The sequence below is a fragment of the Gastrolobium bilobum genome, unplaced genomic scaffold, assembly GCF_033153095.1.
Source record: "Gastrolobium bilobum isolate Gb01-03AN ecotype WA unplaced genomic scaffold, APGP_CSIRO_Gbil_v1 utg3818, whole genome shotgun sequence".
NCBI classification, from domain to species: Eukaryota; Viridiplantae; Streptophyta; class Magnoliopsida; order Fabales; family Fabaceae; genus Gastrolobium; species Gastrolobium bilobum.
In genome coordinates, this window is record NW_026898236.1 from 263,012 (window position 1) to 286,052 (window position 23,041).

General features: G+C 35.0%; 2 protein-coding genes across 3 annotated transcripts; both read left to right on the forward strand.

The window, feature by feature from the left end:
• The first annotated feature begins 664 nt into the window (after window positions 1–664).
• On the forward strand, window positions 665–9,570 carry LOC133314112 (DEAD-box ATP-dependent RNA helicase 8-like). 2 transcript variants are annotated; one of them, XM_061515551.1, is made up of 10 exons: window positions 665–1,429; window positions 2,923–2,983; window positions 4,357–4,591; window positions 6,066–6,304; window positions 6,709–6,960; window positions 7,047–7,227; window positions 7,775–7,863; window positions 7,946–8,019; window positions 8,097–8,223; window positions 8,623–9,570. In XM_061515551.1, the coding sequence occupies exons 1-9, from the start codon at window positions 1,128–1,130 to the stop codon at window positions 8,173–8,175; spliced, it is 1,512 nt and encodes a 503-aa protein (XP_061371535.1). In that variant the 5' UTR covers window positions 665–1,127; the 3' UTR covers window positions 8,176–8,223; window positions 8,623–9,570. The 2 variants fall into 2 exon arrangements, with proteins under 2 accessions (XP_061371535.1, XP_061371534.1); XM_061515550.1 differs by having other exon boundaries at window positions 665–1,426; window positions 8,623–9,569.
• An 8,813-nt stretch (window positions 9,571–18,383) lies between these two features.
• On the forward strand, window positions 18,384–20,460 carry LOC133314144 (transcription factor MYB17-like). Its single transcript, XM_061515589.1, has 3 exons — window positions 18,384–18,519; window positions 19,108–19,237; window positions 19,800–20,460. Exons 1-3 carry the CDS (start codon window positions 18,384–18,386, stop codon window positions 20,458–20,460), a joined length of 927 nt encoding a protein of 308 aa, XP_061371573.1.
• The last annotated feature ends 2,581 nt before the right edge of the window (window positions 20,461–23,041 follow it).

A 23,041-nucleotide genomic window follows, 5' to 3' on the forward strand; every position in this document is an offset into this window, starting at 1 on the left:
CATGTATTAAGAGAGACCATGAGAGAATGTTGAAGAAAAGAGACACATTAATCTTCTTTGATCCAAATCGAAATCATCCCAAACTACTAAGAAAAGATCAAAAGAAAATTGTAATAAGAGATGGGAGAATGTAAAGGAAAAGAGAATTTTTTTTTTTTTTTGGAGATTTGGGGCTTAGGGCATGTAAGGAGGTTTAACAACGTTTATAAAATTTTTAACAAAATTATGGATTTGAAACAATTATAAAGTACATGGGGTTAATTGAAACAATTAAAAGTACAAAGGGGTAATTTGAAATATTGTCAAAGTTCAAGGGAGTAACTTATATTTTAGCCTTTTTTTTATACCTATCAATCTCCAACACCGCTAGATCAGAATCCAAGAGAAGAGAAATGATAAATATTAGTTGAAATTTTAATCTAATAACATAAGAGATTAATAGGTAAAGTAGATATAAAAAAAGATAGGTAAAATAATATAAACATGATATGGTTTATAGTTTGGGAAGGGGCAGAATGTTAAATTATTTTTAAAGCAGGGGTGAAATAGTCAATAAAAAATTACTTCTCAATGCTAAAAATAAAAACATTTTTTTTAAGAAATTAATATTACTACATACATCGACGATATTTTAAGGATTAAAGTTTGAGAAAAAAAAATATTTTCATGGAAAACCCATTTTGACGACCTTAACCAATCCATTTTCATAACAAAAATTCGAGGAAAATCACATTTTTATTTTTCTCTCTTCGATTTCTCCAACCTTTCCACAAATCACTCGCTCGAATCAAACCAAAACAATTGTAGCCCTCAAACTGCTTGCTGTAGATCTGTACAAAAACTCCCAAGCATTTTTCTTTCTCCAAATTTCGATAGAAAACCGTCTCCTACCCATTTTTTTGGGTCCCTGTATGATACCCTAAGAAATTTCAGATTTTTCTTCCCAGATTTTGTTAGTTTAGGCCGCAATCGCAACCCCATTTCTTGAAATCATCGTTCGCGGGGTTTGGCTCTAGTTCCCAATTCAGCGACCCAGTAGAAACCCTAGCTTCTTACTAGTAGATAGCTTCTTGTACATTGTTTTTGGGTAGAAATTTTTTGTGGGTTTTTTGTTTTGAATAGGTAGGATGAACAATAGAGCGAGATACCCACCTGGGATCGGTCTAGGACGAGGTAATGGAGGTTTGAACTCGAACCCTGGGTTTCAACCAAGGCCACATCAACATCAGTATGTGCAGAGGCACATGGTGCATCCTCAGCAGTATCAGCAGCATCAACAGAATCAGCAACATCAGCATCAGCAACAGCAGCAGCAACAGCAACAACAACAACAACAGTGGTTGAGAAGAACCCAATTGGGGGGTACTGACACCAACGTTGTTGAGGAGGTTGAGAAGACTGTACAGTCTGAAGCCGTCGACCCAAGGTGGTTTTTTGTCTTTTACTTTGTGTTTGTTCTTTTTATTTTGGTACTTACCCATATTAATTTCTTGAAATTACATTGTGTGTGTGTGATAAGTATCAGAGTATGGACTGGAGAATAGAAAGGAACTTGTATTAATTGAACTTAATCCTAACACAGATTCAGTATGAACAATATAGAGATATTTTCCAAACTGAAGAAATTACACTTAATAGGAATGGAAACTAATGCAGAAATACTGATAAAAAAGAAGATAGAAAATTAACCTGAACAATCAGAGAGGTTCTGGAATCTCTCCCAACCCAGCCCAAGGTTCCAATTACACCACAGATGCTTCCTCCTTTTAAACAGCATGGGATGTGCACTCCCACAACTCCCCTCAAGCGTAATTGGTTTCCATTGCAACAGAATTGGGAATATTCCCTTCAACTGGTGACTCAGCATTAGATAACAGAATTAAGAAACAAGGATCCCTATGATACTTAGTCTTGGGGGTGTGTGTGTGTGTTAGGCATACATGTGCATTTTAATGCGATTGATGAATGCAGTGTGTAGGTTTGTGGTTTGGATTTGCTGATTTTTTGGGGATTAGATTGGGTTAGGATTTGGCATGAGACCTTTTCAATTCAATATTTATTTGTGTGAGTGAGTGGTTGATTGCCTATGAGTATTAAAGGATATGTAACTATGGGAGTGAACCCTATCTTCTATGAGGGGAGATATGTAGTTATTATTAATTGATGTGGTATATCTGTAATTTTGATAGCTAGAAATTTTAGCTTACTTTTTCTTTATTTTAATGGTTAAAGCAATCTGTCTGCCATCACTGTGGTTTACTTAATTTTCTGGTCTTACAAAAGTGTAGTGACTGTTGGGTTTTCTTTATTTTTTCCTACTTAGTCAAGGCTGGAGTTCCTTTTGTTTTAAATCTGGGGATCAAAACACTTTTTGTATAATAAGGAGTCTGGAAGGTGTTGTAAGTTATAATGATTTGTAAACAGTTGTTGAAACTTAAATTTGAGCAGTAAATCAAAATGCTTGCTGTTTTATGAGGTTCTAGGTTCTGATTTGCATTATAAAACCCTTTGTCTGACATTGCCATAATTACATTGATTTCTGTTGTATTTTGTGCTCACCTATATATATTATATTTTTCTTATTATTTATTTTTCCTTGATATGTTCTTGCTTTTATATGGGTTCATTGACTGCTGACCCCAACTAGTTTGGGATAAAGGTGATGTTGATGTTTATGCTTAAATGCAAAGTTGAGTTGACAATGTCCACATTCATGGCTTGGGAGTGATGTTGCAAATTTAGTATGGTATGGAGTGATGTTGCAAAAACATTATTTGCTCAATTATTAGTTCATGAAAGGTTTGGGAGTAGTGACAACTTGTAAAATTCAATTATTTTACTTCTAGATAAAACTATTGTCGTGTTTCTTGCCTAAGGAAAGAATGTGTTGTAATTTTATCGTCCATTGATTTTTTTGGTTAGTTCACAAGATTGGAAGGCAAGACTAAAGATTCCACCAGCTGATACACGCTATAAGACTGAGGTATGGTTCTGAAAAATTGACAACTATTATCTTATGCTCCAAGGATTGGTTGTATGAAATATGCATTGTGTTTTAGACCATGTTTATCAAATCACAATTCGAATCGTGAATTGCCAAGTTAATTTTTGAATCATAATTCATAAATCACATCGAATCATAAGATTCAGAGACAATGAAAAATAGCTTGAAATATATGATATATATGATGTGTTATGCTCAATGTAATAATTTTAAGCTAGGAATTGACAAAACAACTTATCCATGAGTCTCACAAAATAAAATTGAAAGTAATAAGTCATAACTGAGTCTCATAAGTGATTTCATGAAGTCTATGTTTCAGAAGAACAAAAACAAAGCAATGATATAGCCAAATATGGTGCATGTTGAGTGACCTTGGGAATGACTGTGTAAAGCCTCTGTTTTAGGAGTATGAAAAAATAGTGAGTGAGTGACTATGTGAAGCTCGTGTTTCAGATGAATGAAAACATATAATTAAGTGATCAAGAATGGTGCGTTCAGTAACTCTTCTTTAGTTCCTTTTCATTTAACAATTTGAACTTATTTGACTTTTCAATTTCTTTTATAAGAATTGATGAAAAAAGCGGAAAAGAAAAAAATAACGAGTTGTGGAAGCGTGCAATTTGTATCGGTGATATATAACATGATTCAAAGCCCTCTCCAATTCATAACATGATAAGAATGACTAGCTTGCCGAATTAGATTGAATTGTGCTATTGGAATCGCGAATCATCTGATTGTAACAACCATTTTTTCAAGTTTTAGTCATATATTTTGTTTGAGATCCTTGAAGCAGGACACCATATTCCTGATGTTTCCAATTCCTTACTATCTTATTTTCATTTAACTTTACTAGGATAGAGTTGTTATTTTGTAGTTATTATATTAGAATTATTAGTTGGAGTTGATTCTCTACATAGGTTTTAGCTGGCATTTTATTGATTCATGTAAATTTTAGTATCCTATGCTCTATTAGACTTTTGAGATTGCCAATTTTCAGTGATTTAGACAATTAGATTTTAGAATTTAGAGTGCATTAATACTTGCAGGACCATGAACTCTTTCAAGTATTAATACTTTGCTACAAGTCTAGAAAACTGAGAAATGTACTCAGATTCTACTTCTCGCAACCAGTGCAGTGGCATTTAGTTTTGTGGCCTAGGAGGTTTCTTTTTGTTTGATGAAATTGAATTTTTATCCTAAATTAAGTGCTAGATGACAGAGTTTGGTTATATTTCTGCATGATATTTCAAACATCCATTTAGAGGCCGAACAAATGTTTACTGGGTTTGGATTTATGAACTTATATTATTACATTCATGTTGGTCTTGACCTTTATTCATTTTCTTACTCAGGATGTAACAGCAACGAAAGGAAATGAATTTGAGGATTACTTTTTGAAGCGTGAGCTGCTGATGGGAATATATGAGAAGGGTTTTGAGAGGCCTTCTCCTATCCAAGAAGAAAGCATTCCAATTGCTCTTACTGGTAGTGACATTCTTGCTAGGGCCAAAAATGGAACTGGCAAAACAGCTGCATTTTGCATTCCTGCATTGGAAAAAATTGATCAGGATGATAATGTTATTCAAGGTTTGACTTCCTTCACTTACCTTTTGCTTTTATACAAGATACTCAAAAGTCATGTGGAGAGGATTATCTTTATTGATGTCTCAGTTCCGTAAACCTTTCTGGTAGCCTGTTGCCCTGTTGCTTGTTGTCGGCAATATTTCCTTATTAAAACATCAACATCAACTACACCTTTATCCAAAATTAATTGGGGTCGGTGGTAGATGAACCCAAATAAAAGATACAAAAAGGTTGAAAAAAGATAAAAAAATAAAAAATAAAAATAAAAATAGATAAATAAAGTAATAATATATATATATATATATATATATTTAAATATAAAAGTAATAAAAGAAGGGGGAAAGTAGAGGGAGAAATAAAGAGGAAAAAGACAAAAAAGGGACCATCTGGAACATAGGAATAACAATGGGTCTGACCCTCCTCCATGCTTATAGCTCTTCTCCATTCCATTCTAAGGCACATCGTCCGCCAATCTATATCCCACTTTATTAAGTCTTGTTTTACTACCTTCCCCCTAGTAAGTTTCGGTCTACCTCTACCTTTCTTTGTGTTGAGCTCTTGGTAACAGACTTTTGTTCGTACGGGAGCATCCAGGGGCCTTCTCATTACGTGCCCAAACCACCTCAATCTATGTTCTCTCATATTTTCAGCCACTGGTAGTACTCCTACCTTTCGTCAAATATCTTCATTTCTTATCTTATCCATCCTCGTATAACCACACATCCACCTTAACATCCTCATCTCTGCTACTCCCATTTTATGTTCATGTTGCCTATGTGCTGGCCAACATTCAGCTCCATACAGCATTGGAGGCCTTACCCCATTTTATTAAAACATAAAAAAAAAAGAAAAAAAAAGAAAATGGAGTTTGTTATAGGGAAGGTCAAGCTAGTTTAGTAATATCATTTTCTGAGTATTCACAGAAAACAAGCTTGGCTTTGAATATCATCATATTGATTTCTATATCTGTTTTCAGCATTTTATCCAAAAAGATACTAAAGCTTTGAGAGCAATTTGTTCCTGAAAATTCTCTTCATTTTAACTATTAAGTTTTGGAAATTCCCTTAAACAAAAACTGATTTCTAGTAGATTAATTGTTACTTGAAAATTATTTTAGACATGGAAGATCAATGCTGCTAAGAATATTAACATATGATAAGTGCATGCATTATGTGAGGGTACTCTAGTTTATTGTGTATCCTATAATCGCTCCCTGTACATATTATATATAGATCATTGTCTGACACAATTGTGTTATGGCTTACCAAGTCTTTTTCTATTTTGTTGCATAACAAATGCACTGATAGATTTTGGCGCCAAAGTTAATTGAAATTAGGAAAGGATATGTTTGGGTGTATTTTTTATGCATGATTCAATTTTTCTTTATTTACAGTTCTTTCATGTCTAACGTGATTTTGCATATTTTAGGCTTTACTTTTGTTTTGACCATTGCCTCTGTATTTGTTCTGTCATGCAGTTGTTATCCTGGTCCCAACACGAGAATTAGCTTTGCAAACATCTCAAGTGTGTAAAGAGCTCGGAAAACATTTGAAAATTCAAGTTATGGTTACAACAGGTGGTACTAGCCTGAAAGATGATATTATGCGTTTATATCAGCCAGTTCATTTGCTAGTTGGAACTCCAGGAAGAATATTAGATCTTGCAAACAAGGGTGTATGCGTTCTAAAAGATTGCTCTATGCTTGTAATGGACGAGGTAATCATATTTAACCTGAAATTTACTAATTTATATAGCATCTGGTAGAGAAACATCAACTGTTTGATAATGTTGTATATTGAAAGAGATTTGAAAAGATTAGGATAAAAAATGATTGGATGTTGTTGGACAAGTATCATCTGATACCCAGCTGTGTTTCTATGGTTTCTGTCTGATGTGCTTGGGTATGGAATCTGTATCATTATGTTGTCAAGTTGGTAGTGGAAGGCTGGAAGCAATGCCTCAATTTATTGCATCACTGATTTCTGTTGTAAATATTGAGCAGAATGTCTTTTCCTTTGTGTCCGTTGCACATATTCATTCTTTGTCACTTTTAACATTAATGACTCTAATAGTGACAGTTATTTTATCAATCCGAGGCTTTACATAACTTTCTCACTCAGGCTGATAAGCTTCTCTCCCCAGAGTTCCAACCTTCTATAGAGCATCTGATTCAATTTCTTCCTTCAAACCGTCAAATTCTGATGTTTTCAGCTACATTTCCTGTTACCGTAAAGGACTTCAAGGATAGATATCTTCGTAGGTCGTATGTCATTAATCTTATGGATGAGCTAACTCTGAAGGGTATTACACAATTTTATGCATTTGTGGAAGAGAGGCAGAAAGTCCACTGCCTGAATACCCTTTTCTCTAAGGTATAGTTATCAATGTTAAGTTACTCTGGATTTTCTTTGTTTCCCAACTGTGAATCTGATAATAATAATAATGGCTTCTATTCCAGCTGCAAATAAACCAGTCAATCATCTTCTGCAATTCTGTGAATCGGGTTGAACTCCTTGCTAAGAAAATCACAGAACTTGGGTATTCATGTTTCTATATTCATGCAAAGATGTTGCAAGACCACCGTAATAGAGTATTTCATGACTTCCGCAATGGTGCATGCAGGAATTTAGTTTGTACTGGTATGTTGCTGTCATTTTAGCACCCTGATAGATAACTTTTTTGATTAGTAACTTTCTGATCCCTGTTTCCTTTATTTTATTTTAGAATTCAGTTTTGATAGTGAATATATTATGATCTATATTTGTTTAGTTAGTGTAATTAATTGATGCACTGATGATATTTTGAATGATAATGTATGTGATGAATATTTTTTGGAAATGGATCCTCTAATGTTTTGTTTAACATGACATAGTCACGGGGGAATCATAACCATATAAAGGTGAAGCAACGGTAATGATTTTGTAACTACCTATTCCAATATTTTTTCTCTCTCTTTCTTTATCACCATTGATTCATCTTTGTATGATTATGATTCCCTCACATGACCATGTCATGTTAAATAAGACATGAGAGGATCCACTCCCATTTTTTTTTTTTCATATATCTGCCCAATTGCCCACACAATGGGGTCTCATTCTCACCCTTCCCTGGACCCTTATAGCACCTGATTGGCTTTTACTGTCCTAACGATTATAAATTTTCTCCCTTGTATTCAAACAATCACAGATCTTTTCACTAGGGGAATAGACATCCAAGCAGTCAATGTCGTTATTAATTTTGATTTCCCCAAGAACTCAGAAACTTATCTGCACAGGGTATGCTTGATATCTGCTTTCTCCCCTACCTTGTTGAGATGATTCCGGTATGTGTTCTTATGGATGTTCCATTGATATGCAGGTTGGTCGTTCAGGGAGGTTTGGGCACCTTGGTTTAGCAGTGAACTTGATCACTTATGAGGATCGCTTCAATTTGTAAGTATTTCTGTTAGATATGGTTTTAAGGAATACTTTTGGTAAATTTCTGATGTGTTTCCATCTATTTTGTCCAGATATAGAATTGAACAAGAACTTGGCACTGAAATAAAACAAATTCCGCCACACATTGATCAGGGAATATATTGCCGGTGACTGGTGGTAAATAAGGGGTTGTATTCACAACCGTGGTGGATAGCAATGGTGAGTGATAGGAAAAATTCTATATTTATAATGGGCTTTGGAAACAAATTGATCTTCCTCAAGAAAGGAACTGGATGTCAAAATTTCTAGTTATGGAAAGAGTAAATGCTTAGCAACACGTTTCACTTCCTCTTTATTTTTAAAATCTATTTCCATTTCTATAAGAAGAACTAATCCAACATTTTACCAACCAACAAAAATAAATAGCTTAATCAATTGTCTTTTAAAGGGACTTCAATTATTAGGAAAATTTGGCCATATGATAAGGTTTATACTCATTTGAGACTAGTTCTATACAATTGTTTATGCTAAATTCTTTTATTGATTTGTCCATTACTATTCAGTTATGTAGTTGCTGTTGCTGTATCTGATTCCTGTGTATGTATATCTTTTTTACAGGTTGATGTGGCTGTCATTGCAGTTGCTAATGAATGTTCTGCACTATGAAAAATGGGGTATTGTCAGACCCTTTTTGATTGTTTTTTAATTAATTTCTGCATTTATAAGGACCTTCAGAAAGTTGAATACTGGCTTTTAAGTACCAGATAGATGCTGGGTCCAGTTTGGGTTTCCATGGATTACATTTGCAGATGTGTTTGTTACTAACTGATTTTACTCTCTATTTTTCCATTTCGTTGGTAATCCTTGAACTGTTTAGGAATGTGCCTTGATATGAAGATGTCCCTTCCTATCCTATTATGCTATTTGATTTGCCATGTTGGTTCCCTTAAAATTATTATTTTTAGTCAGTTATAGGAATTTTCACATCTAAAAGGGGGTGAACCAGAGCAGTGCTAAAGTTTTCTTTCATGACCAAAAAAGGTCATAGGTTCGAATCCAGGAAACAGCCTCTTTGCATTTATGCAAGGGTAAGGCTGCGTACAAGGATTACCTCCACTCCACGTTCACTAGTCGGGTTTAACGGGGAGTGGTTCTTATAGGAATTTCCACATCTGCTGCTCAAATTATATTACATGGTACTCGGTTATCCTTTTGGCAATTTATTTTTTATATGATCATTGCCAGTTGAAGGGCCTGCCAAGTCATTTTTGCAAATGTTGATTGCGTGAGGGTTAGCCGTAGCAGCAGTGGTTTATTATTAGTAGCTTTCGAAATTCATGGATGTGTTTTGGTACTCCACAAGCAACTTTGGACCTTGGTTATGATGTAGCACATTTCCATTTGTCTAATACTTGAGTTTGTTCACAATTTATTAGTGGCATTGCATATTATGCACGTTTTAATGTTTAGGCATTCCATTTCCTTGTAGGCAAGTTTTGCAAAGTGATATTCTGAAAAAAAATTAATAGAATGGTGTGTAATGTTTCTTTTCATGCAATAAAAATGAGCATCAATCACTCGAAAGTGGATTTGGGTTTAATTGTTGCATTGTTTGAAACATTACTTACAAAACATTCCTCGTAAACAAAAAATTTACTCATCACTTTTCATTTTTCTATATCTGTTTTCTCTCTCCTTTTAATCTTTGTGAGTTCTGTGCTCAGAAATGTTATGCAGTTTTTGAAAACATAGTGATGTTACTTGTCTTGTGCGAATTACCACTTCTGAAGATAAAGCAATGTTACTTAACAAGTTTTGTCATCAAATGTTTGTTGATACTATATTTTAATGAGGTAGGATCTTTTGACACCGGTGTCAAATTTGAAGTTTGACACCTCACCTGAGAGTTGTTAGATCAAAAAAGATCAATGGTATCACACTCTTATAAATCAGAGTCGTTGATTTTTTTTGATCTAACGGTTCTCAGATGAGGTGTCAAACTTCAAATTTGACACCGGTGTCAAAGGATCCTGCCTCTATTTCAATATGTAGTGATTAATACTTGTTTAATTTCTCACTTGAAATCTAAACATTATGTGCACCGTTATTTAAAAACTAATAATATTAAAGGGTACAACTATAATAAGAATTATAATATCGAGTTTCTTTGAAGTCAATTTCTTTGTGATCAGCCCTAAAATTGTGTGTACATACGTGTGCCTAAGGATTTAGAAAAAGAATTATTTTGAATAAAATTTCTTTTTCGATTCCTTTTCTGCTGATTAAGTTTTGTTTGTTTTCAAGGATCCGTTTTGATAAGTTGTTATTTTTTTAGGGTTTTTATTTTATTTTATTTTTCCTTTTTTTTTCCCCACATAGTTGGTACTTGGGTTAGCATGGTTGAGAATGAAACTTTCGATGTCAACATTTCATCGTCTTAAAGATCTTGGTTAATTTTTTCAAAAAAAAAAAAAATGATCTTGGTTAATAAAAAAAAAAAAAACTCAATGTCTACGAAATTTTTTAATCATTCAATTGTGTAATGTTTTCATTGACATGAGATGTAATTATTTTGAGCAACATTGAAACAATTGTCAAAGATTTGGTAAAATTTATATAACAAGAAATAAATAAAATTTTTAAAATATTCTTTGTTAATTGTTGCAACCATCAAAATGTAGTTTTGGAATTATTGAAGATAATTTTATTTAAGTTGATGGAGAGGAAAAAAACTTATTATTGCATCACCAAAAGTGTTAGACCTATTAGGGGCATGTTTATTTTAAATGAAACATATATGACCATCTTAAAAATATTTAGCAAAAGTATGTATTATATTGGATGAATATCAAACATTTATCGGGAAAAAAAAAACATTGCTTTTGATAACGCTATATAACTTGGACTGAAATGTTTGACTACATTTATTACCAGAAGATGAGCATTGCATTGGCACTGTTGTTTTTTTTTTTTTGGTAACATTGGCACTGTTGTTTTGCCTGTGGTTTTGTTTGACCATTCGTTGAATTTCCATCCACCTTTCTGCCACTCACTTACCAGGTCAACAGTACCAAATGTTCAGCTACAAAGCAAAAATTATATATATATATATATATATATATATATATATATTGTTATGAGTATTGTTATAATACTAATCTCGTAAATACTATCATAACTAATACTTACAAGGCTTAAAACAAACCCCTTAGCCATTGAAGCAATTAAGAAATGCTCTTCACGAATATCTTTTCAAAATTTGAATTTTAATCTTTTTCATAAGATTGTGATTTTTTATTTAATTTTTGGTAAATGAAGATTGTGATTTCTTTATCGGAACAATGATTATTTTGTCATGTTTGGACAAAAAAATTATCAGACTGTCACGCCAACAGTAAATTTTGCCAAAATGCAACGCGGCACAGTATATCGAATTTCTCAAAATTTGACATGTGATATTTTTGGTTCTGTGCATTCTGACGTGACATATTTCGCTACACTGTGTAGCGAATTACTTGCATGCATAATTCGCTATATTGTGTAGTGAGTCATGCCGCGTAGCATTTTGGCAAAATTTACTGTTGGCGTGACAGTCTAGTAATTTTTTTGTCCAAACGTGACAAAATGGTAACTATTCCTTCTTTATCATTACATTTAATGTACGTCCAAAACTATTTGCATTTGTAATTTTTTTTATTTGTTAAGGTAAGGCCTAATACCCCGGAACAGTGACCAATTTGTCACTGTTCATCATAAAATTTACCAGAATGCCACGCGCACAGTAAAAAATCCCAAACTGCCACGCAGGGTAATTCGCTACACAGTGCAGCGAATTAGGCCTGATGATGTGTCACGTCCTCCGTGGTCCACGTATTTCGCTACACAGTGTAGCGAAATACGTGGTCAAAAGGTCAGCCCGGTCAGTCACCTTTTGGACACGTGTCACACCCCTGTTGGACACGTAATTCGCTACCCTGTATAGCGAATTATGCAGCAGAAGGGTCAGTTCATGTCAACTCAAAGTCAGGCCACGTGTCACTTCCCCACATAATTCGCTGTACTAGGTAGCGAATTATGTGGTTATTTTTAGCATGACTGGTAGCGAAATATGTAATATCTGCCAAGTGTCATCTCCCCACTAATTCGCTAGGGGGTACAACGAAATTATGATACTTAATTTGCTACCCCCCTAGCGAATTATGAGCTATAAATTACTCCATTTCGGGTATGAACTACCAGTGCCATATTTTTCCTTTTATGTTAAGGTTTACTACTTTTGTGTTGTTGTTGAATCTTAGTTTTTTTTCTATTTTTGTAGGATGAGTGAGCGTATGAATGATTTAATAGCAACTGTTTATTATAATGGAAGAAAATACTTTGGTCGAAACGGGCAAGTGTTTGAAGGTGATGCAAAAATGTTTCGCATGAGCCCAAGATGCAATCTTCACGAGCTGAAGAAGTTAATATACAAGAAGTTAAGATTAGAACGTGGTCAAACTCTTGCTCGGTTGACCGCTAGATGTGCCTCGGGTAACCCGGTGCAATGGGTTGGTGTGGAAATTGTCGACGATGAAGATGTAACGTTAGTAGTAGATGCAAGCACTTCTGAACACGGCGAGTCAAGATTTATTGAATTGTATGCAGAAGTCAACTACGGTGGACAATCCAGCAGTCAACCGAGCAATCCATGCACTGACATCATCGACATAAACATGGTGCCCGAGGTTAATCTGGAAGTTGAGGTCGCGTCCCCAACGCTTGCACCACCAACCCAAGAAATTTTGTATGAAGCGGTTCCAGCCAACGACATGTACGATCCATCTTGGCGTACGGATAGTTCCGAGGAAGAGCGTGATGAAGGTCTTGTTCCAGATAGCGAGTCATCGGATACGGATGTCGATGGCGACTTTGATTGTTGTCCGTCTACTGCAGTTGAACAACCAATTCCATCGCCAGGCATTGTCGGAATGCAAGATCCTCCTGTTGCAGGTACGTAAGGATTAATGCTTTATAATAAAATATCTAATATCAAATATAACGACATTAATATTATATATTGGGTTTTTGGATATCTTATTATGCAGGAAATGATAATGTACCATTTTGGTCTGGAGTAAGCCATTTCACAAATGTTAATTGGGAATATCCAGACCAAGAATTGGATGATATGAATGGAGCACAAATACCTAACTGGAAGATCGGCGACGAGCTATATAAGGACCAAATGTTTGACACTAAGCAAGATCTACAGATGGCAATTAAACAATATTGTATGGCAAATCATCGCACAACAGTCGTTCTGAAAAGTGATACGAAAAGGTTGATTATGGTTTGTCAAAATCATAACGCGGGTTGTCCAATGAGGATGAGAGCATACCAAAAAAAAGGCGGCAGCGAATGGGCGATAGGCATATGGAACAACGAACACACAAGTGTTAGTCAATCTCTTACCCAAGATCACAAGCAGTTAGACTCAAATCTCATTTGTTCATTGATCTTAGGTGCGTACAGTTATTCATATTAAATTTATAAAAACTTTGTCTATTGTTGAATAATACAGTGTTGTTTGACCATATAAACAGAAATGATAAGAGAGGAGCCCAGTGTCAAAATTGGCCTTATCCAAGAAAGGATCGCTACTAGCCTTGGATTCCATATATCGTATAGGAAGGCATGGAAGGCAAAGCAAAAGGCTATTGTGAAAGTTTTTGGTGACTAGGACGAGTCGTATGCGTTCTTACCTAGGTGGCTGGATTACATGTTGCGTTTTTCTCCCGGATCCGCATATAAGCTGGATTTGCGTGACCATTTCATTGATGGATGCCTAGACCAAGCTCACAAGGTTTTCAGAAGGGTGTTTTGGACATTTAAACAGTGTTGTGAAGCATTCAATTATTGCAAGCCAATAATCTTGATCGATGGAACACATCTATATGGCAAATATCGTGGGACCCTAATGATTGCTACAGCTGTTGATGGCAACAATTACATTCTTCCAATTGCATTCGCTATCGTGTCTGCGGAGAATACTGACAACTGGTCATGGTTCTTAGCACTTATTCGAATACATGTTACGCAAAAACACGGAATCTGTCTGATTTCTGATCGACATGCGGGTATCTTGTCTGCAGTCAACAATGCTCATCTAGGATGGTCTCCACCACAGGCATATCATGTGTATTGCCTTCGCCACGTGGCCAGTAATTTCAATCACAAGCTCAAGAATGTCATGTTGAAGAAGCAGTTGAAGAAGTTAGGTATGTTTTCAATTGGTCTGATTCGTTTAATGGACAACAAGTAGTAATGTTTTTTTTGTGCCATGTGTAGGATATACAAATCGCGCTTTGACTTTGATGCTGGTTTAGAGAAATTTAAAGAAACAAGCCCTCAAATAGCTGCTTGGATTGATCGCATCCCGAAAGAGAAGTGGAGCATCTCTTACGATGAACAAGGAAGAAAGTTTGGCCACATGACAACTAATCTGTCAGAGTGTGTTAACAAAGTTTTAAAAGGGGCAAGAAACCTTCCAATTACGTCACTTGTGCGTATAACTTACAGTAGACTGGTGGCATATTTTTTAGAGCACGGACAGGAAGCCCGTGAGGAGCTTGACAAAGGTAATCGCTTCGCCAAAGTCATGTGGCGACTATATGTTGACAATCAAAGTAAAGCTGTGACAAATTACGTAACATCTTATGACGCGCAAAGGACAAGATTTGAAGTGCAAGAGTCGTATAATGTACGGACTCATCGCGAAGGACGAAAATGGTCAGTTTCGTTATCTGACCGTACATGTCAGTGTGGTGAGTTCACTGCTTTCAGGTTCCCGTGTAGCCATGTCATTGCGGCATGTACATCGACGCATCACGATCCCACACTGTACATAGACCCTGCATACAGTGCCAAGAATCAATATGAAATTTATTCGGGTCAATGGTATCCAATTGGTACATAGACCCTGCATACAGCCTAAGGTTGGAAATATCAACATTAAATAATATATCACATTCACTAACCTAAAGTTTCAAGTATCAACACTAAATACTACAACATATTTACTAACCTAAAGTTTCAAGCCTAAACACTAAATAATATAACATATTTACTAACCTAAAGTTTCAAGCCTAAACACTAAATAATATAACATATTTATAAAAAAAAAACATAATTAATGAAACAAACATATTATAAAAGCAATAAAACAAATTACTAACCTTGTAGAGAGAGAATGCACTTAGAGAGAGAGAGAGGGAGTGAGGGAGAGGATGAGAGAAAATGGTGGGGGGGAGGGGGTGGGGACGGAAGGGTTTATATAGGAAAAAATTTGCACCTAATTCGCTACCCAAGGCAGCGAATTAGTGCCATGCTGCCACGTGTCTGACATGCGCAGGGCAGCAGGTGACCGTTGCCACGTATTTCACTACACAGAGTAGCGAAATACGGGTGGCTTGACACGTGTCCAAAAGGTGACTGACAGGGCTGACCTTTTGACCACGTCTTTCGCTACACTGTGTAGCGAAATACGTGGACCACTGAGGACGTGACACATCATCAGGCCTAATTCGCTGCACTGTGTAGCGAATTAGCCTGCGTGGCAGTTTGAGAATTTTTACTGTGCGCGTGACATTCTGGTAAATTTTATGATGAACAGTGACAAATTGGTCACTGTTCCTAATACCCCATCCATAGATTTGGTAAAAGGAATCCTTAGTGGAGCCCTTGATGGCCTCCTGAATCCTGATGGGGCAATTGTATTTGTATTTAAATGTGATGTGACGTGGTTTCTCTTAATAAAATAACAGATTACCAAAATAAATATAATGTATTCTTAATATAGAAAATTTATATTTTTATTAATAATACATTAAATTTTTCTAAATTTATTAAATAATATGACAACAAATATATATTATTCGTAATATATAATATAATTTATAAGAATTTATAAATAAAAAATTTATAAATATAATTTTTTTTATATTATTAATATCTTCAACTTAACCTTTTTAATTTAATTGTGAGACAGACGCATTGATTCTAACTTTTTTTCTTACAAAATTATATATATATATATATATATATATATATATATATTTCTTAAGCAGTTTCAGATATATTTATTTTCGTTCTTCCATAAATTATGTCATTTTATTTATTTATTTTCTTATATTAATTTATTCACTTTTGAATAACTATGATTTCCTTTTTCTCTCTCTTCTTTTAACATCATTGATCAATCTTTGTACGATTATGATTTAGTGATCGGAAATAAAATTATTTTAAATAACTTGAGAAAAGATAAGTCATATATATATATATATATATATATATATATATATATATATATATATATAGAGGCAGGATCCTTTGACACCGGTGTCAAAGGAAAAGTTTGACACCTCATCTAAGAGCCGTTAGATTAAAAAAAATCAATGGTGTCACATGCTTACAAATCAGAATCGTTGATTTTTTTAATCTAACGGCTCTTAGATGAGGTGACAAACTTTTTTTTTGACACCAGTGTCAAAGGATCCTGTCTCATATATATATATATATATATATATATATATATATATATTTTTTATATATATATATTTTTATATATATATATATATATATATATATATATATATATATATATATATATATATATATGGGTCAGGATCATTTTACACCAGTGTAAGTTACACTCTCAATCTTATCCGTTGATTCCATTTATATCTAACGGCTAATTTTTTTTAGTAATGTGAGCCATTGAATACAAGTGGATCAATGGTCAAGATTGAGTGTAAGACTTCTAACTCTTACACCGGTGTATATTTCAATCACCAATCTATTTAAATTCGCATGATGCTTATTCCTTAAGCTTCACTGACTAATTTGAAAATGGTTTAATTTTAAGGAATGAATTATAACTTTGAATCAAGAACAAAATTGTGAATATGTAATTTTATTATTCTATTTCTAATTAAGAAAATAAAAAAAAATGGTCTTTGTTGCTCTTGTTTGCCATAATGAAGAAAGAGAACTTTCGTGTCTTGTAGTATTCATTTTCTGGTGCATTCGTACTCTGCATGTCATTTATTGCACCCTTCATTTAATGTTCACGTCCTTCCCTTTAAGTGTTTGTGTTGGTTTTTGATCCTTCACTGACTTTTCTAGAACAGAATCCACCATTAATGCATTCCATTTTTCTTACTGCCTCTGCCATTAATGCTGCCACTATCATCTGGACATCAATCTACTTCCCTCGTCCCAGTTCCGTGCAAAATGAAAACCCAAAAAAATGCAAAATGTACAATATTTCTAATATTATAAAAAAATAAATTTATTTTTTATATATATATAAAAATATAATGCTGGGAGTCTCATGTTGATTGTGTAGATAATTAATGTAAAATTTATAAAATTTTGGATACTCTCATTCTTTGAGTTAGTTTCTTAGGCAATGACTTCAAGATTTGTAATATTTAATGCTTTCATTGAAAGTCAAACTGCGAAAAGGGCTACTTATAGGTGGATGAAGCCATCCAAAGAAGAAAAGGGCTACTACCACCGGGTCAAGCTGAAACTCAGTCGTGCACGTCAACCTTAAAGGGAGTGGCAATATTAATAGTCTTATATTGATTGTGAAGGCAATTAATGTGTAATTTATAAGATTTTGAATACTCTAATCTTTTGAGCTAATTTTTAAAATAATGACCTCAAGATTCTTAACATTTAGTATGTACGGAGCCAATGTGGATCACTGTAAAGGGATAAAAAAGAAAAAAAAAATATAAGACTCACATATTTTTATATTAATTAATCCCTTAATTTAAAATGTCTTTAATGAGAGTGGATCCTCTTATATAGAAAAGTGGTCATGTGATCATATTATTTGATCACAACCACTCATTGATAATGAGATAAGAGAGAAAAAAATATATAATTTTTAAATAAGTGATTATGATCAAATAACATGACCACATGATCACTTTTTCACGTGAGAGAGAGGATCCACTCCGGTCTTTCATTGTTTGTGCAATTTATTTCTTTCAATGATGATGCAACTTTGTCAATGCTACAGAAAATGCATTTATTGCAAATGCCAGCTTGAAACATGCTGATAATCCTTGCAAGCCCCATCCAGTAATAATGCCACCTCAAATATCCACTTTTTATTTTATTTTATTTATATCATCTATGCCCTTTCCTATTTATGCTCTTGTTACTTTGAGGCTTCAAGTGTCTGGAGGGGGTGTTTCTCTACTGTTAAGAAATTTAGAAAGGAATTGTCTAAAGGTGTGGTGTACTTTTAAAGGGAATTCTACATTGTTTCTTGTAACTTTTACTTTGTTAATGTGTTGTGGTTGGTGTTGTTGAGAGTTGGTGAAAGAATGGGAAGGACACCATGTTGTGACAAGAAGGGTTTGAAGAAAGGACCATGGACAGCTGAAGAGGATGAAATTCTTTCTAATTATATCAAGAAGAATGGTGGTCATGGAAGCTGGCGTTCTCTCCCCAAGATGACAGGTTTTTTATCCTTTTGTCTTATCTCTTTTGGTGGTGTACTTAGTTTAGTAATTGTTTGTTAAGAACTTAATAAAATATACTTTAACAATCACTTTTCTTGAATAGCATTTTTTTTTTAGGTTCTAAACATATTAGCTATAGCACTCTCTTAACTTTTCTTTGAGAAATCAGCCTTAATCCTTGTTTCCAAGTGACTTGGATGATTATTGTGTCCCTTTAATGATGGTTGCATATTTTGACCACTGAGCTATTAGAAGTTCCTATATTTGCTAACATGAACACATAATATACCAATTTCACAACTCTTGAACAAGTGAAGCTCTGCTCTTCCTTTTCAAGTTCTTAAAAAGTTAAAAGGCAGGTATATGAAAAGGAAAGTAATTTGGAGTAGAAGACAAATTTAATGAGGAACTTGGAGCATTATATTATTTATACATTACCATTTTTCTTTTTAGTGTTAGGCTATGATTTTCTATACTTATCATTGTCAAACAAACAAAAGAATACTAGATGATTTATTCTGTTTTTCAACTTGATATACATGACCTTCATGTTTCCATAGATTATGAGATTATTTTTCTCTTTCAGGTCTTCTTCGTTGTGGTAAGAGTTGCAGGCTTAGGTGGACGAACTATCTCAGACCTGACATCAAACGCGGTCCCTTCACTCTTGAGGAAGAAAAACTAGTTATACAGCTTCATGGCATCCTTGGAAATAGGTAAACAATTGAAAATTGTCTTGTGCTCCTCAAATCCATGATATTCAGAATTCCCTATATATCCATAGAAACAGTATGCAACAAATGGTGAAAATATTTATCTAAGCTTATTAAGTTTTTTTTTTTGTTTTCCTCTCAAAGTTTCTTATTTTATTTTTATTTTTTAATTATCCATCGATTCATCTATTACTCGATTAGTTTGATTTGTCCTGGTTAGGACTACATGTGCGGCAAAACTCTCCTTACCAAATTTTAACATTGAAAGTTATCTTTGTCAAATTTTAAAGCAGTTGCTTTCTTAGGGGTTTGAACTTGAGACACTGGTTAACCTGAAAACCCTAAGTTTCCTACTTTCCTGATTTCACAAGGTCCTCTCTTTTTGTAACTGTGAAAAGACCTTTTAGATGTCTCATTATCATCATTATAATACTTTATAATAAAATGTAGATTGTTGAGTATATTATTCTCAATAGTATATAAGAATTTCTCCCTTGTTTGGTGAATATTCTTATTATGATTGCATTTATAACTAGAAGTTTTCAACAAATTTAACAATTCTCAGGTGGGCTGCAATTGCTTCTCAGTTACCAGGAAGAACAGACAATGAGATAAAGAACTTATGGAACACACACTTGAAGAAGCGTCTCAAAAGCATGGGGCTTGACCCCAAAACTCATGAGCCAGTTATCTCATCTTGTTACCCTATTGACAAGGCACATGCATCTGTTTCCACACGTCACATGACTCAGTGGGAGAGTGCTAGGCTTGAAGCAGAAGCTAGACTCTCAAGTGAGTCATCAAGGTTCAACAACAACAACCCTTCTTCCTTTTGCAAAACTGATTCTGATTACTTCCTCCGAATTTGGAACTCTGAAGTTGGTGAGGCATTTCGAAACGTTTACAAATCAGATAACAAAACTAGTTGCTGTCAGAGTCCAGTTTCTGCTGGATCATCTTCCAACAAATGTGAGTCAGTTTCTGCTGTCACAGCAGAGTTGGTTTCCAACCCATTAGGATCCTCAAACGTAGAAAGCAATGTGAAAGAAGAGTTGGAGTGGAGGAGCTCCAAGTCATGTGCTAATGGTGTGATTCATGGGTCTGATTCATCAAGCTCTAATGACTTAGAGGACTCTTCAGACACTGCTTTGCAGCTCTTGTTAGATTTTCCTATAAACAATGACATGAGCTTCTTGGAAGAAAACTCTTTTGTTTGTCCCCTTTAGTTCATGTGCATGTGCATGTTTGATTTTTTGTGTCATGTAGCTTTTGGTTTGGTGTTTTGTAGTATTTTCTATCACTTTGTAATTGGCTGAATATAGTGGTTATTCAGCATTGGTGACATCACATGGAGGATGTTTTATAGTTTAAGTCTTATTAGGAATAGTAAATGTGAATTACACTTATTGACTTCGATTATGTTTTGGATATGTTTATGAAATTTCGGTTCTCAGTATTATCTTTGGTCATCTATTTTTTACATTTTAATAAATTTTCTTCTTAGTTTAGTTCTTTGGTTATATATATTTGATAGTTGCATCTCAGACTTGCTCCTTGACAATGGTTCATGCTCTAAGAATTGGGCTTTTGACTCATTTATTTGAAAATGGAAACATTTTTTCTCGAAATATTCGAAAGTTAAATATTTTGTCAAAATAACATAGCCCTTGATAAAGGAATGTGCGACTTGTGTAGCACATATCTTTTATGTGTGTTTCGTTGCATTATTTTTGCAAAATATATGAATTTTGAACAAGAAAAAAATGTTTCCCTCCCTAAGAATTTCATGATTCTTGATATTAGAGAATAGCTAGCTTATTGTAGCTTTCTGTTTTAGTTTACTATGCATCAGCTTAGTAGCTGATCATTGCTTTCTGTTAAAGCTTACTGTGCATCAGCGTAGTAGCTGATCACACCCTTGTATTAATTGGTTAATCAGCTCCTAATTCTAAGGAGTTAGTTAGATAGCTCACAACCACCTAGCTCATTGTATTAGGCTTAATCTGAAGGTCTATATAGTGACCTCGGTGTACATTCACAGTTAGTTTTTCATATCAATAATATTTAGTTTCTCTTTCTCTCTCTCTCTAGTTCATCTTACTTTCGTTTATGGTATCAGAGCTCCAATCTTGGGGCCCTGATCCATTTCTTACTCTCATCCATGGCTTCCGCTACACAAAGTTCTAATGATACTAGTTCTTCAGCTACACAAAATCCTTCGGGAGACTCCAAATCATCTATACTATTCAATACTCAAATGTCAGTAAAGCTATCCAGCAAAAATTTCCTCCTCTGGAAGCAAATCGTTGAACCTCCCATATTATAGCACATCAACTTGAACGTTTCTTGGTTAATCCAAGAATTCCTGTGAAGTTTCTATCAGAAGAAGACAGAATCGTTGAAAAAGTAAATCCAGAGTTCATCGAGTGGGAGAAAACGGATAAGATGCTTCTCACATGGATGCAATCTACGCTATCTGAAGAAATCATCAACAAAATCCTTGGTGTACGTCAGTCTCATCAAGCCTGGGACAAGATCCACAGGTATTTCGAATCTGTAACCAAAGCAAAAGCCAACCAAGTTAGTTCTGAATTACATAATATCAAGAAGGATGACAAAACTATCGAAGAGTATATAGCACGAGTCAAAGCACTTGGTGATGTCTTACTGGCCATAGGAGAACCACTCTCTGAACGTGAACTTGTACGCACTGTACTCGAAGGCTTACCTGAGGACTATGGTTCGTTCATTACCTACTTCAAAGGAAGAGAATCCAGCACGTTTGATGATCTCGAAACACAGCTTCTAGCTCAAGAAGCGATGCTTGCAAAGTTCAACTCCAGCTCTTTGAGTCTCAACTCCGTCAACGTAGCTCACAGTGCACCTCTGTTAGCCCCTGTTTCAGGCGTTCAAGAACAGGGGAATCACAGACGACCTGAAACACTGCAACAAGGATCTTTTGGTCAAGGAATCAATGCAGGAGGATACTTTCCTCCATTCCGCGGTGGTTGGCGCGGTGGTCGTGGCCGGTATCGTGGTGGCAGAGGTGGTGGAAGGTTCACCGTCTCGTGTCAACTTTGCCGGAAACCAGGCCACGAAGCGGCTAACTGCTGGTGGAGATACAATTCCAACTTCACACCTCCACAACAAACTCAATCACGGTTTCCGAGCACCATAGTACCACACACGAACTTTCCGGTGACAGCAAATCTCACTCTCTCTCAGATTCCAGCTCATCACAACAACTGGAATTCCTTCAACTCTGCTTCTGGTTCCCAATTCGTGAACTCAGCAGCACCATCTTCTCATACACCACCTCATTATACTGGATTCTCATCACAATCTGGAGCAACACGAGCACTTTCTACTTCCACCCATGGCCAGTTAGCCCTTGACTGGTATCCTGATTCAGGAGCATCACATCATGTCACTGCAGAACCTGCCAACTTGTTGCAATATCAACAGTATATTGGTCCTGATCAGGTCTTTGTTGGGAACGGCCAAGGTTTACCTATTAACTCTGTTGGTTCAACTACATTTACTTCACCAGTTAATTCACACACTCTCTTACACTTACATAATCTTCTTCTTGTTCCCAAAATAACAAAGAACCTCATTAGTGTCGGTCACTTTGCCAAGGACAATCATGTATTTTTTGAATTTCATCCTACTCACTGTTTTGTTAAATCACAGGAGACTCAGGAGGTCTTGCTTGAAGGATCTCTTGGTCAAGATGGTCTCTATAAGTTCCAAGGACTTCGAGCACATACTTCAACCCCTCTGCCCAAGTCTCTTATCTGCAATTCT